Source organism: Bubalus kerabau, chromosome 22 (genome assembly GCF_029407905.1).
Source record: "Bubalus kerabau isolate K-KA32 ecotype Philippines breed swamp buffalo chromosome 22, PCC_UOA_SB_1v2, whole genome shotgun sequence".
Taxonomy (NCBI): Eukaryota; Metazoa; Chordata; class Mammalia; order Artiodactyla; family Bovidae; genus Bubalus; species Bubalus kerabau.
In genome coordinates, this window is record NC_073645.1 from 33,125,516 (window position 1) to 33,139,168 (window position 13,653).

The 13,653-nt window shown below is 37.0% G+C and overlaps 1 protein-coding gene across 4 annotated transcripts; it reads right to left on the reverse strand.

The window, feature by feature from the left end:
• Positions 1-1,847: 1,847 nt before the first annotated feature.
• Positions 1,848-13,357, reverse strand: SMNDC1 (survival motor neuron domain containing 1). Of its 4 annotated transcripts, none has more exons than XM_055560361.1 (6): positions 13,144-13,354; positions 11,914-12,033; positions 6,804-6,946; positions 6,024-6,185; positions 3,812-3,965; positions 1,848-2,106 (listed from the first exon to the last, which is right to left on the reverse strand). In XM_055560361.1, the coding sequence occupies exons 2-6, from the start codon at positions 12,031-12,033 to the stop codon at positions 2,086-2,088; spliced, it is 600 nt and encodes a 199-aa protein (XP_055416336.1). In that variant the 5' UTR covers positions 13,144-13,354; the 3' UTR covers positions 1,848-2,085. The 4 variants fall into 4 exon arrangements, with proteins under 4 accessions (XP_055416336.1, XP_055416334.1, XP_055416337.1 ...); XM_055560359.1 differs by lacking the exon at positions 1,848-2,106 and adding an exon at positions 2,108-3,363 and having other exon boundaries at positions 13,144-13,353; XM_055560362.1 differs by lacking the exons at positions 1,848-2,106; positions 13,144-13,354 and adding exons at positions 2,108-3,363; positions 9,063-9,252 and having other exon boundaries at positions 11,914-12,030.
• Positions 13,358-13,653: the final 296 nt, after the last annotated feature.

Consider the following 13,653-nt stretch of genomic DNA (forward strand, 5'->3'; position numbering starts at 1 on the left):
TGCAACTCCTACAGCTAGCATTTGTCAACTGCCAGTAACTGCCTAATAACTGCCAAGCTGCACAACCACTTTAAAAGTTGAATGAACTGGGCTATGAAGTTTTGCCTCAGCCTCCTTATTCACCTGACCTCTGGCCAACCAGATACCACTTTGAGAATCCTGATGATTTTTTTTGCAGAGAATATACTCCCACGAGCAGCAGGAGGCAGAAAATGCTTTCCAAGAACTCGTTAAATGCCAAGGCTTGGATTTTTATGCCAAGAATAAACTTATTTCTCATTGGCAAAAATGTGTTCATTGTAATCGTTCCTATTTTGATTAATAAAGATGTGTTTGACCCTCTGGAGAAGGAAATGGCAACCTACTCCAGTATCCTTGCCTGGAAAATCCCATGGACGGAGGAGCCTGGTAGGCTATGGTCTAGGGGGGTCGCAAAGAGTCGGACACAACTGAGCTAGTTCACTTTCACCCCCTAGTTACGACTTAAAATTCAAGGTCCAAAACCGCAATTGCATTTGCACCACCTTAATATATACGTAAGCTGAAAGGTAAGTGAAGACCCTCACAGAAATCCAACACCTTCATCTGTGTTTTTTTTTTTTTTATACTTACTCTGGCTAGGCCAAAACAAATTCATAGAAAATCAATAATGGTTTCTGAACCTCTTGAGATGTTTCTTAAGAGTACATTTATATAGATATGCTTAAAAAAAAAAAAGATCATAGTATAAGGGGATTCAGTAACTTTGGTTTTGTTTAAACTACGGTATTACCTGTTATTTTACCTGCTATGCTCTTCCTCTCCACTGCAGTAAAAATTCAGTTTAACTTGCAACTCAAAAATCCTAGATATAAAGAATGTTTACATTTACTACTGAACTTGTAAATTATCATTTATACTACTTGGTGGTTTCACAGTATAATACAAATACTTAATACAATCCAGTGCATGTTTATTGAACTCTTAAGTATTTTAACAAATACAAAACCTTATTGGTTTTAATAGATTTTCTTCCTTCTTTTGTATTTCAGTTAATACCAAGTTGAAGCAAAAATTCAAATCAAAGCTTTAAAAATACGTGGCTTAATTTTAAGTGGTATTTTTCACCTTATATAATCACAATCTACAGACATTACACAACTTAAAAACTATGAATTTCCTTTGTCACTTAAGTTTTCCCTTGCTATTTTAAAGGCAGACACAGCATTAAAACTGCACTGCAATGGAAAGCCACACACATATGCACACCCTTCACTGTGGAAAAAACAAGCGTTTTTAAAAATGAGTTGTTACATCAAACGGATGTATTTCATTTTGGTTTGCAGAAAATTGCCACAACTAAAATTTAAAATTGTTTTTTTGGGGGCAGGTTTTAAGACTGTCCTTCCCTTGAAACAGTCAATAGCAAAGTCAAATGTTAAGTTCTGAGAAGACAAATGCAACCATAGCCACAAGGGGGCCATTAAGTATGGTTCAGTCCATCAGTTTCAAAGGTTCAAGTCCCCTTTCTTGACAAGCAGGGAAACTCTACATTAAATTTTGTAACAACCCTTCATAAGACCAAGCATCATATTTGATTTTAGAAAACTGAGAGGTTAACCACCTGCATTTGTAAAATACTATTGGTATCATGCTTCTCACTAAGCATTTCTCAACTTACGAGACAGGTCTCCCCAGGATTCCTAATTTTTAAGTTTAGTCCAGAGATACTATCATCATCCTGCAAATAGGATTTCTCAAAGGGTCACATCTAGATCTTTGACACAAGAGCTCCTGGTTTCATGCCATATGCCTATTTGTAAAAGGAAGGCCCATAGGGCCAAAGGTGGCACAGGTCTACCAAAAAATTAAAATTCACAAAATAAAAAATTTTATTTTCTCCTTCTACCAAAAATTTACAAACATCTCTATTAAACACAGCCCTTAAAATAAAAAGGAAACTAGTTTGTCCTTTAGGATCCAATTTCTTATGTCCAATATAAGGAGTACATAAAGATTTACCGAAACCTTTATTACTTACTCAATATTCTTTTCTGTGGAAATGATGTATGCTTAATCACTGTATCAATGCTGGCAGCTAAGACTTTACCTATCGGTTAACACACCCTGGAGATTTTAAAAACACTTTATTTAATAAAAGTTAAACATACAAAAACTGAAATTAACACACATCTTAAAAATCATCTTCTTCCACTAATAGGAGGACCCTTTCCTATGCATATATTTGGCTTAAACTCAACTCAGGATAATTGTGAAGTTCACTTACCAACAAACGCTGACAACTTGATCTAGTTAACAAAAATTATAAACTCAGCTACATGAACATAATATACAGGGAAATTATGGTCAGATTAATGCACAAGAAATACAGTAAATTTTTAATGATGAAACATTCAGTACTCTTGTTCATTAATTTAGCCTTGGTTTTTTACAAAAATAGTATCTACATTGTATACAGGGCTATACATCAGCTTTTTGTTTTCTCATATAAACATTACACATCCAAAAAATGTCACCACTACCGTAAGTGAAAATCAACACAGGAGGAAAGCAAACATACAAAAAAAAAAAGAACATTAGAAAAGGTAGCTGGTCCTAAACATGGTTTCTTACGTAAAACTAAAATTCAATGAAAAGAATAAAGAGCTGGATTAATTTTAGAGATGGCCTAATAGGCTTAGGAAGCAAGTTATTGAGAAAAACCTCAAAAAAGAAAACTTTGCCATTTACCAATTAACCTAGTTTTAGGTTAATTGGGCAACAGCTAAATTTAAGTTGAAGATAAGAAAAACAATGAAGAGAAATTCTTTTTAGCACATTGGTATTTTGTCTTGATGTTCCAGGGAATTGCTAGAGTATGTGGCAAGTTCAAAGCATCTGGAAATTCCCAGTTAGAACTTTACAAAAAGTATTTACCATCCATTAAGTGGGTACCTGATACTAGGAAGATGAATAATTCATTTAAGTGCTGTATTTATGCAGCATTTATCTAGAAAAGTTGCTTTATCCAATAAACTTTGAGGAAACTGGTAGTAGTAATGAAAAAAAAGTTTAAATGAGTAGCAGTTATTAATTGCAATTTCAAGTTTCATTCTATTGAAGTCAAACAATGACAACAATGGTATCTTCTTTACTCATCTAACAAATAATTTACCTTTAGAAAAATATAAGGATAAAAAGGTAAATGTAAAGCCCTGCAGAGATGAAATCCAACAGTTTTTCTGATTATTGAGGCATCAAATGCCTAACATTGTATTTAGAGGTATCTTGATACTGTGTCATAGGTTTATCAGCAATTCCACAAGTTCCTACTCCAACTTTGCCAGTTACACTCTCGGGTGAAGCAAAAATACTCCTCTTTACCTAGAGAGAGAAAAAAAAAAGAATTCTTGATTGGTTTTGGAAAAAACTAAAATTTCAAAATATGCCTTTAAGGAAAAGTACATCAAGAAAACTTGAGTGATCAAAAAATCCTCCAGTGATACCCAACATAAGTAAGGTTCAATACACTCTAAGTGGTATGTAAGATAGCACACAGGTTTTCAGATTTTAGTTGATAAAATAAAATAACCTAGATCTTTTATAATTCCTAATATAAATTCATTCACAGTGCTTCCACTGCAGAGACAGTGGCTAATGGGGATATTTTATATTCAGTAAGTCAAAAAGAAGATTAAAGAGGATTCTGAATTCAAGATCCAGTTGTATTTTTTTAAATCTCATTGAACCTCCTTTTTCATTTTAAAGTTATTTTAATGACAGCCACGCTCTGCAAGTTTACAAAGTATGTATGATGAAAGGATTTACTAACCTGGCCTTTTTTGTTTTTAGAATAGGCTCTGTTGTTGAACTGTTGCCATTTTACCTTCTGGTCCTCTCTTTCTTGTTCAAGTTCTTTTATTCTCTGTGCTTTCTTCAAAGCTTTCTTCTTTTTATATTCACGCTGCTGGGCAATCATTTCTTTTCTGTGTGGACAGAACAGGTAAATGTCAATTCAAAATGACCTCAACTAAAAGATGACTTCAGTGCAACCCCTCTCCCGCCAAAGAAACCCCAAAATCGAATAAGTTTACACACTTTTCCCTCCATAAATAAAAGCACTAACGTCAATGCCAATCACTCAGGACTAGTAATAAATAAATGTTATTTGGAATATACGGTATCCGTGGAAGCTTTTAAACAACTGTAGTAATCTATTACCCATTTAAATCCAATATTTCAACTGACTTTTAATTTGTCATTTACATAGCTTTTACAAGTTTTGTTTCAAGAAAAAGATGAGTTTCAACATGTAAAGCTAACTAAACCTTTATCAAATTTTAAATGGGCAGTTACCAAGTATGATATGCTGCTGCATTTGGAAAATGCAAAGATTCAATGTAGACAAAACTATTTCATCTAGATTAGAAGAGCTCAGCAGCACAAAGGGAAATCATAGCTAGCAATTCTTAAAACAAAAACAACTAGGGTTTTCCAATCAGAGCCTAAAAGTTCTCTCAGTAATTCCTGCTAAGTTAACACTTATCACCAAAGGAATGAATACAGAGGTATTCAAAATGAGGTAATATGATTCAGACTTCTCTGTATCATATAATCACTTCCATGAAATATGGTTTTTACACAATGTCAAAGACTAAAAACAGAAATCTCATGTTGTTCTACAATTTATTTTTCTTATTGGGATGCTTAAATCAAATGTTGTTGTTAATAGATGATATATTTTCCCAAATTCAAATATATCTGAAAACAAGTAGACAAATCAAAAGATGGCAAACTTCTGCATAAATATGCAGAAGTTAACTGAAAACTGTTAATTCCATCTCCTTAAGAACTCTCAAACCATACACAGCTCCATCCTTACTGCTACTCCCTTGGTTCAGGTCACCATCATCTTACACCCGGATGATAGCAGTAGCTGCCTTCTCTCTGCTGCCAGTAATCACTCAAAAGTTCAAATATGAACATATCAAATCCTCTCCACTTGAAATGCATTAGTGGCTTTCTAGCTCTTTATGATCTGGCCTCTACCTTTCTAACCTCTTTCTCTTGTTAAGCTACCCACCCTCAAGCCCCAAGTTTTTAACAAAAGGATTTCTTTCTGTTACTTCTATGTTCCTCCCCATTTTTTGGTTTTAAATGTAAATCTTACTTCTTGTTTAACTTACTTGTTAAGTCATGTCTGATTCTTTGCAACCCCACGAACTACAGCCCACCAGGCTCCTCTGTCCATGGAATTTCCCCAAGAATACTGGAGTGGGTGGCCATTTCCTTCTCCAGGGGATCTTCCTGACCCAGGGATCGAACCCATATCTCCTGCACTGGCAAGGGGGTCTTTATCACTGAGCCACCAAGAAAGCCTATGTGTCAAGAACTGTGCCACAAGTTTTACTCAAGCTATAAATGAATCCTTACAACCCCATAACAGAGATACTACTATCCCTGATTTATAGATGAGAAATCAGAAGGTAAGCAGCTTGCTCAAGATCATACCTTCTAGTTCATTAACTGGCCAACATCTGTCCTTTTCAAATCTCAATTTACATGTCATTTCCTCCAAGAAATTTGCCCTCATGACAAAAATGCAGCTTGTTACCTTTTCTTTGTTCTCTAAAAGTATCTGTTGTGTTTCCTCCATTACTTCTACACTCAAGTTCTTCTTTAATTATGTGTCTATTCTTCAGATTGTAAACGCAGTTAGGACAAGGCCTGTTTTGGTCTTCTTTGCTGTGGTGGAACCCAGAACCTGGTTTACTGAGACATACTCTTAATTTTACTCTTAATCTTAAGATATCCTCTTAATAAATATGTATTAAATGCCTAAGCAGGAACCCCAAAATGTCTTCACTTTACCTAGGTATACGTATTAACAGACACCATTAACCATACACTGCTAACCTTCAAAACAATTGTAAACAGTATTATAACTTTCTTACCCTAATCTAGCCTGCACAGATTCTACAGACAACCTCAAATACCCAAATGAGGAAGATTACATTTAAAATGCTAAAGTCAAAGTCACTTACTTTGACATGGGTTTGTTGCCACTGTCCTCCTTTGCCTTCCTTCCTTCTTCTACAGGCTTGAGGTTCAACAGTGGAGTCACTTCAGCATTGCCATAGCCAGCAAAAGTGATTGCAGCGGTGCCGTTTTCCTCATCTATCTCCTCAATCTCCGCTTCATAACACCTGTAAAGATATCATGGCTGTAAGCAGGTGAGTAAAGGTTTAATACTCAGCCTATAAGACTTATACTGCAGTGATTCAACTATTAAATGTGTCTAAAATGAAACTTAATACAATCAAATGTCCCTTTGGCAAAGATAATACAAAAAAGCAGCTAGAGTTAGCCACTGGCTTTTTAGGAAGGAAGTCCCAATCAAAATATTGCCCGGGAAGTCTCTGACAGATCTACTCAATGTGTTTTAGTCAATTTCTGTGAGAAAACATACTTCTTATATCAATCAATTCAATATATGTGCTTCAAGGAAGTCTAAGAGAGCCAACCATTACTCAATGTTCAACCCAAGGGAAAAAGAACTTATAGACTGTATTAAAATAAAGAAAATCCATTCACTTTCCTCTATTTCATGTCTATTTCCTCTAGCATCCAAGCCATTCTTCTGCCCTAAAACTTACTCTAAAGCTAAAAACTATAGTAATGGTAACCATCCAAGAATCAAATTGGTTGTGTAAGTCGTATCAGCCATATAAAGACTAAACTAGAGTCGTTCAAGCTGAATAAAAATCACCTTACCATTGTACTTTACTAGTTCATGTTATAGTTAGTTTTTTTTCTACACTTACTGTCCATCTTCACTCCAGATTGCCATACACTTGTCTCCTACTTTCCATGAATGAGTGGGCTGAGTAGAAGCAAAGCTGTCTGAACTTGCCAGAGTTTCAGAAGGCTGAGTTGACAGAAGGTCTTTGGTTAGTTCAATAACCTCCTAAAAAGGAAAAACAAAAACCATTATCTTTATAATTCACATTGTCACCTACTTTCAACAAGCAAGTTCTTTCAGTTTTTGGTAACAGCTCTCATACCATGTAGCACTCATTAACTACTCTACACATATTTATTTGCAGTTCATAACGATACTATGATGTAGATACAGTGATTATCCCATGTAGAGACTAAAACATTTTATACAGTGGTGGTGGGACTTAAACCTAGCCAGTTGCCTTTCAATTTAATTAACCTCTAATACTAACAGAAATACAGTGAACTTGAATTTACACTGTACATTATTTTTATGCACCTATTTTAGCTAAAGAGATCTCTCTAAAGGTGAGAAATAGTCAACTCTAAGGCACTGAACTAGATTCAAGATCCCTTTTATCTCATTATCACTGTCACATGTATTTAATTCCAATGAACTTTTTATAGGGCACTGCTTGGCAGTAGTATTAACTGACTAGCCAACAGGGATGCTCTCCCTGCAAAAAAAATAAAATAAGCCCCCCAAAACTTGAAGGAGCATTATTAGTAATAAAAATGTTCCTGCTCATATGTATTTCTACTACAATACTATAGGCATGTATAAAAAAACAGTAGTTTTTCTATTCATTTATTATAATACTTACCCCATCTGGGTAAGCAAATTACCAAGTCAGATTTTAAATATCCCAATACTATAATGTTAAACACATTAGCACAGCTTCAACTAAAAGGAAAAAGTAAAATAAATATAACACACAGGTAGGTAAAGCCTTTCTGTGTGACAAACACATTTTCTAACTTACACTTGCTGCTGCTGCTGCAAAGTCGCTTCAGTCGTGTCCGACTCTGTGCAACCCCAGAGACGGCAGCCCACCAGACTCCCCCATCCCTGGGATTCTCCAGGCAAGAACACTGGAGTGGGTTGCCATTTCCTTCTCCAAAGCATGAAAGTGAAAAGTGAAAGGGAAGTCGCTTAGTCGTATGCGACTCTTAGCGACCCCATGAACTGCAGCCTGCCAGGCTCCTCCGTCCATGGGATTTTCCAGGCAAGAGTACTGGAGTGGGGTGCCATTGCCTTCTCCGCTTACACTTACTGACTTCATTCAAAGGTGTTTGGTGGAGTTGGTTAAAAAACTTAATAAAAACAAACTGATAGATTCTGATTCTGCTACCAATCCGCTATATTTTTATTCTGATGAAGACTCATCCTTTGCTGTTGCACACAAAATACCTTAAACATCACACTGTATGTTTTGGGAGAAAAATGAGCGAAGTTACACTCTGTATTCAGTTTCTCCTGGCTCCCACTGAGGTTTAATAATAGGCAAGCAAGTGAAATAGTACTTCTCTCCTTTTAAATCTTCCCAACTAGTTCTTAAAAACTTATATTTGAGCCTTAAGGACAACAACAACAAAAAGGATTATTAAAGCCCTTGGAGAAAGATCAGTTTTATGAATAAAAAAATTTTACAAATGAAAATACTAGAAGACTCAGATTTAAGTTAAAAATTCAGTAGATTAATATCTTTCATGAAATTTTATTAGGTGCCAAATAGCCATTCAAATACCTTTTGATTAAAACAATCCTTTGCAAATAAGCAAGGGATGTCCAAATAAATAGATGATGTACTACACAAAGAAGGAGAGTAAATTATCCAGTCTTGTTTTTAATTAACCACTTTTAGCACTAGGAATGTAACCCAGTAAGTCTGACTCAATAGCCTACGTAATTCCTATCATTAAATAATTCAATTTAACTAGGGATCATTGGCCTACTAATGCACAAACATGAAGTCTGTGTTTTTAGATCTCAATATTTAGAACTCTACTTCTCTTAGAATAAAACATCTTTCCACTATGTTTTCATAAGAAAATACATTTTCACCAAAGAGAAGGGTCCTGAAAAGCTGTGGTTATAATTTCCAGGGCCCTGCACTGAAAAGACATTTTTAAAAATCAAGAGCATTTATCTCTAGCTGTCTTTTCACTTTGCCATGTTGTACATACCCCTCCCAACAATTATGAAGACCCTTCTAAATGTCTTTTTTTAATTCACATGTGCATATGGACCAAAGTATTATAAATATGATTTCATGTATGAGGGAGTTCTTAAAGGTACATACCATTAATTACTTTTCCTCCCCCAAGTCTGAGTTCTGAAACTGCTCCTTCATTGACAGATGGGCAGCAGTTACAGTTATCGGCAATTCCAGGAAGCATCAGATGTTGTGATCTACATATCAGCAGGTCAAAGGGGGTGCACTCAAGCACTCTGCTTACTGAAGGAAGGCGTTTCGGGGATGCAGAGAGCCACTGTAATATATGAGACAAGTGACTTGACCCCTGCCTCCTTTAGAACCAGTTTATTCAGCAAAACAGCCTAATAAATTGACTATGATTATCACAGACTGCCTGGGGAACTAGTCAACTAGCTAGCCTGGATTTTTACTAAACTCACTTCTTTAAAGTGAAAAAAGAAAACAAATTAGGATTTCAGAAGACTGATTTGCTGCCTATTGAGTAACTTTATATGAAAGACAGTGTGTTAAGAGATAAACATAGAAGCCTTACTGGCAAAATGAAAGTCACTGGAAAAAATGCAGAAAAAGGATTCTGCATAAATGAAACTGCAAACAAATTCTTAACCAGAGTAAGGATATTCCATAAAAGGAACACAAAAAAATAAAGGAGACTACAAACTCGGTCATCAGTCTGAGAAGACTTTTCAGCAAATATAAAAGGTAGAATTAAATACCAATGGCACAAGGCATATCCCAGAAAACAAGGAAGGAAAAGGATTTTTTAAAAAACAAAAACCTATGACAAAATAGAAGCTGTAGCTATAGTCAATGGAGATAACAATTACTAGACGGAAGCAGATAGCAAAATATTTTTCAGAATTTTATCTAATGTTAAACGATGTGTTCCATCTTTGAGTAGTTTTCAGTTCAAAAACAAAACTATACCTAGTAACCAAAACGACTGTTTTCCATGAGAGGAAAAGAATTTGAGGTCAAGATTGGTCGGGAAAAACATTCTCTGTTATTGCTAACTGAAGTGTTAGAACGTGCACTTCTAAATCTGTGCCATCTGATAAGGTAGCCACATATGGTTACTTAAATAAAATTAAAAATTCAGTGTTTCAGCCATCCTAGTCTTTTTCCAAGTATTCAATAGCCCCATGTACCTAGCAGCTATAAAATTGCACAGCAGATATAGAACATTTCCATCACCACAGAAAGTTCTATCAGACAATGTTTTTCAAAATGGTTATTTAAAAAAGAATATTTTACAGAACGACCTCCAGGTCATCATTAACTGAACCCTAAGTAAGCCATTTACCTGGTTACTTCAATGCCTACAACAATGGTCTCCCTCCCTATAGTACTTCCACTATAGATCATGTCCTAACACAATTCTGCCCAGACTCTGAAATGTATTCCAGAACTACTAAAATACCAAGACTCATAATAGTGCTGTCTTCACTCCCAACTCCCCACTCCACCAGTTCCACATATACCCCTCCCTCTTATTGCCAATTAAATACAGGAAGCAAAGTATACAACACTGGCACAATGTTTTACTTTCTTCAAAAGGAAAAAGGACTGCTTTTAAGTTGGTTTTTAATAAAAGAGAGAGAGAGAGATGGGGGTAGGTCAGGCTCTCTAAGACAAGCAGAAAGTTGGCCTGAGATGGGAGAAACTGCTCCTAAAACATTTTTTCTTACTGACCAGCTCCCTGAAACCCACTGGCCTAACTTCTACATACTGAAGAGAAGCCTTGGTTTCTGTATTTTTTTTAAAAATAACATACTATTGCAACTTCATGCACGTCTATCCTAAATCCAGAAATTGAACCTGAAAATATTCAACTCATTTAAATTATGCCCAGGTAAGCTTTTAGAATTGTGAATCTGGACCCCATTTCAAATAAGTTTTGTTTGTTTGCAGTTCTACTGTCCCTAAAATATTGATCATTTTAATTGGCAAGAGGATGATATAAACAGAGAGAAATGATATGTAGTATGAAGATGATTCGAGTTGTTTTAAATCAGTGAAGATAAGTCATCTAATCAAAACATCTTTTAAAACTCTCCAAAAAATCAGATTCAGAATTAGATGAAAGCCATGGATATTTACAAATATTATATACGGTGTTTTATTAATCAACCTAGTGTTCTGAGAAATAACAGGTATTTACTTCTATGGTTTTATGTTTGTCTTGAAATCCCAGAGCAAGTTTTAAAAAGCCGGTTTCATACTTACTGCTCTTCCAGGACAAAAGGAACACATTAAATTCAGATCGCCTTTTTACATAGATTCGGTTTAATTTCAAGTTGCTAACAAGTGTCAATAATTATATATAAGACCTGGCCTTAAGTTCAGACATTATGTAACATTTATGCAGAAGACAAACATCTCTTTAGGTATTTTTATGTGTTTTCAACACAGGCACTAGAGCTAGCTTTGTTACACTTACACACACACACAGGATCTCTGGCACAGGTGCTGTATTTTATTTTCAAAGAAATCTTGTGGCATTGAAAAGAATCTGATATAATCTGATTAAGTTATATTTTCCTCCTTCAATTTTAGTTACCCTTTGAAGTAAAATTCCTTTTCCAGGTCTTTAAAAACAGAAATGTTATCCACTGTCAAGTTATATGTACCTCTTTTTCTAGAGTGATAGTGACTTATAAATTACTTTTAAAAATTATAAGAGCATATAAGGGTGACACAACAAAGAACAATGCTTCAGTTGTTTTGATGTACACAAACTGAGGAAGCAACCCGTCTCTTAGAAGCCATGTATGCCTCTGTGGGTGCACACATGTACACACAAGGGGTGTGAAGGGGAGAAACACTCCCTCCAAAGGTATTATGGGTACCCATAGATTCTAGGCAATAACCACTTATAAGCCACAGAAATACTCTTTTCAAGCAATGAAACTATTAAGTATTGCCCCATACTTACTTGTAAATCTTTCTTTAATTTTAGTAAATCTTCATTTTCTCCATTTCCAGACAGCGCAGCCTCAACTTGCTGGAGTTGAGCTTTGTAGCTTGCCAGCTGCTTTGCTAGATCCTCTGACATCTGGGGTGAAAATAAAGAGTAAAGTCATGAAAACAGAACCAAAAAACCAAAACATAAAAAAACATTTTTTTCCTGTCGGCCTTACCGATTTTGTTCCCAACTCCTTATAATTCACTGTGGCATAATTTATTACTACCTTTACTTTCAGGTCAGAGAAAAGCTGTGCGCCAAACCACAAACTTCAAGTATTCTGAAGATTATAAACATGTAAGATATATTCCATATAGAAACAGAAAACGAGATAAGAGGGAAAAGGAGAATAATTTCTAATTTTATTTAAACTATTAACAGGGAAGAGACACTGCGTTAGGCTCAAGGAACAGGACTGTTATATCATCACCAAAAAATAAAATAGAAGGCACTAAACTGTTGAAAGAGTTGAGGCTTCCGATTTTTAAGGGCTAAAAAGTACTTCGAAAGCCAAATATAAATGGCTTTTGGATTAACTACACAAATAACTTTCTCCACAAGAGCTATAATACGTGTGTTTAGAAACTTCTCCACAGTGCAAAAATCTTTTCAGTCACTTAAATACTGCCAATGCATTTTTCTGCAGTAAAAGAAACATCACAGATGCTCTCCTATCAGGCAATCTGAAGCACGGGCCTTTCACCAAATCCAGCTCGTACTTCTGAAAATAAGACCGGAGAGAATTCTTTTTCGCTTTATTAGCAAACGTACAGGGTTTCCGAGACCCGTCTGTGTTACAAATCCCGGCCCGGAACCTGGAAGGACTTCAAAAGGGTTGGTGAAAGCCAGGCTGCTCCCCTTCCGTCACCCTACACCTCAAAGCCCGCCACAACTAGCTCGACCATTTCAGACCCCGAAATTCCAACAGCTTCCAAGGAAACCGAAAACAAGAACGGAGCCGAGGCCCCAGGAGCCGGAGCCCCACCCGCAAACAGGCTCCGCACAGAAGGGCCGAGGGCGTCCGTAAGATGCCTCCCGCCACCAGCCCAACCCCGTTCAGGGACGCTCAGGGCTCAACTCTGCGTGGAAGAGGAGGCCGGCGCCCGGGCGTCTCCACTGCGGCCTCGGCCTCTGGCCTCCGGTTCAACTCGTGAGAGGTCGAGGCCCAGCGAGGCCTCACTGTCTCCCTCATCGCGTTACCTTGTGTGGGGCTGGGAGAGTGGCGACGGGAAGGGGTAGTGGGCAAATGAGCCCAGCGGTGGCAGCAACAGCAACAGCAGCAGCAACAAAACAGTCCGCGTCGACAACTAGTTAACCCGAGATAGAAATTCGGGTCTCAACCGGGAGTGAACTGGAGAGCACTAAAGCCGGGGACTGGAAGGAGGTATAGAAGAGGCGGGTGAAGTCTCGCGAGAGGTTAAAAATCCTCGCGAGATGTCTCTCTATTCACGTGACTCCTAGCGCCCTCTAGGCCTCCGGTCCTTAATCACGTCAGGGACGTGAAGTGGACCGCGGCGGAGTAGGGGAGGGGGAAGGGGAAAGGGCGGGGTCTCATAGGTAGGAAATGACGTACTGGGATGCGCCAGGCGCCGGATGTAGGTTCGTCGTATCTTAGTTCCGGCTCGGAATGGGGAATCCGTTTGTTATTTAAGGTGTGGGCGCAGTCGGGCAAATCCTGAGGTTCCAGGGTGCTGGGTGGCGGAAAGAGCC

Excerpts from the sequence above, each read along its gene's own strand:
- SMNDC1 (XM_055560359.1), bottom strand. The coding sequence starts at position 12,033 with ATGTCAGAGGATCTAGCAAAGCAGCTGGCAAGCTACAAAGCTCAACTC. Across the intron at positions 6,186-6,803 it reads ATCTGGAGTGAAGATGGACA|GTGTTATGAAGCGGAGATTG; the intron begins GTAAGTGTAGAA and ends ATATCTTTACAG. Across the intron at positions 3,966-6,023 it reads GGCAACAAACCCATGTCAAA|AAAAGAAATGATTGCCCAGC; the intron begins GTAAGTGACTTT and ends CTGTCCACACAG.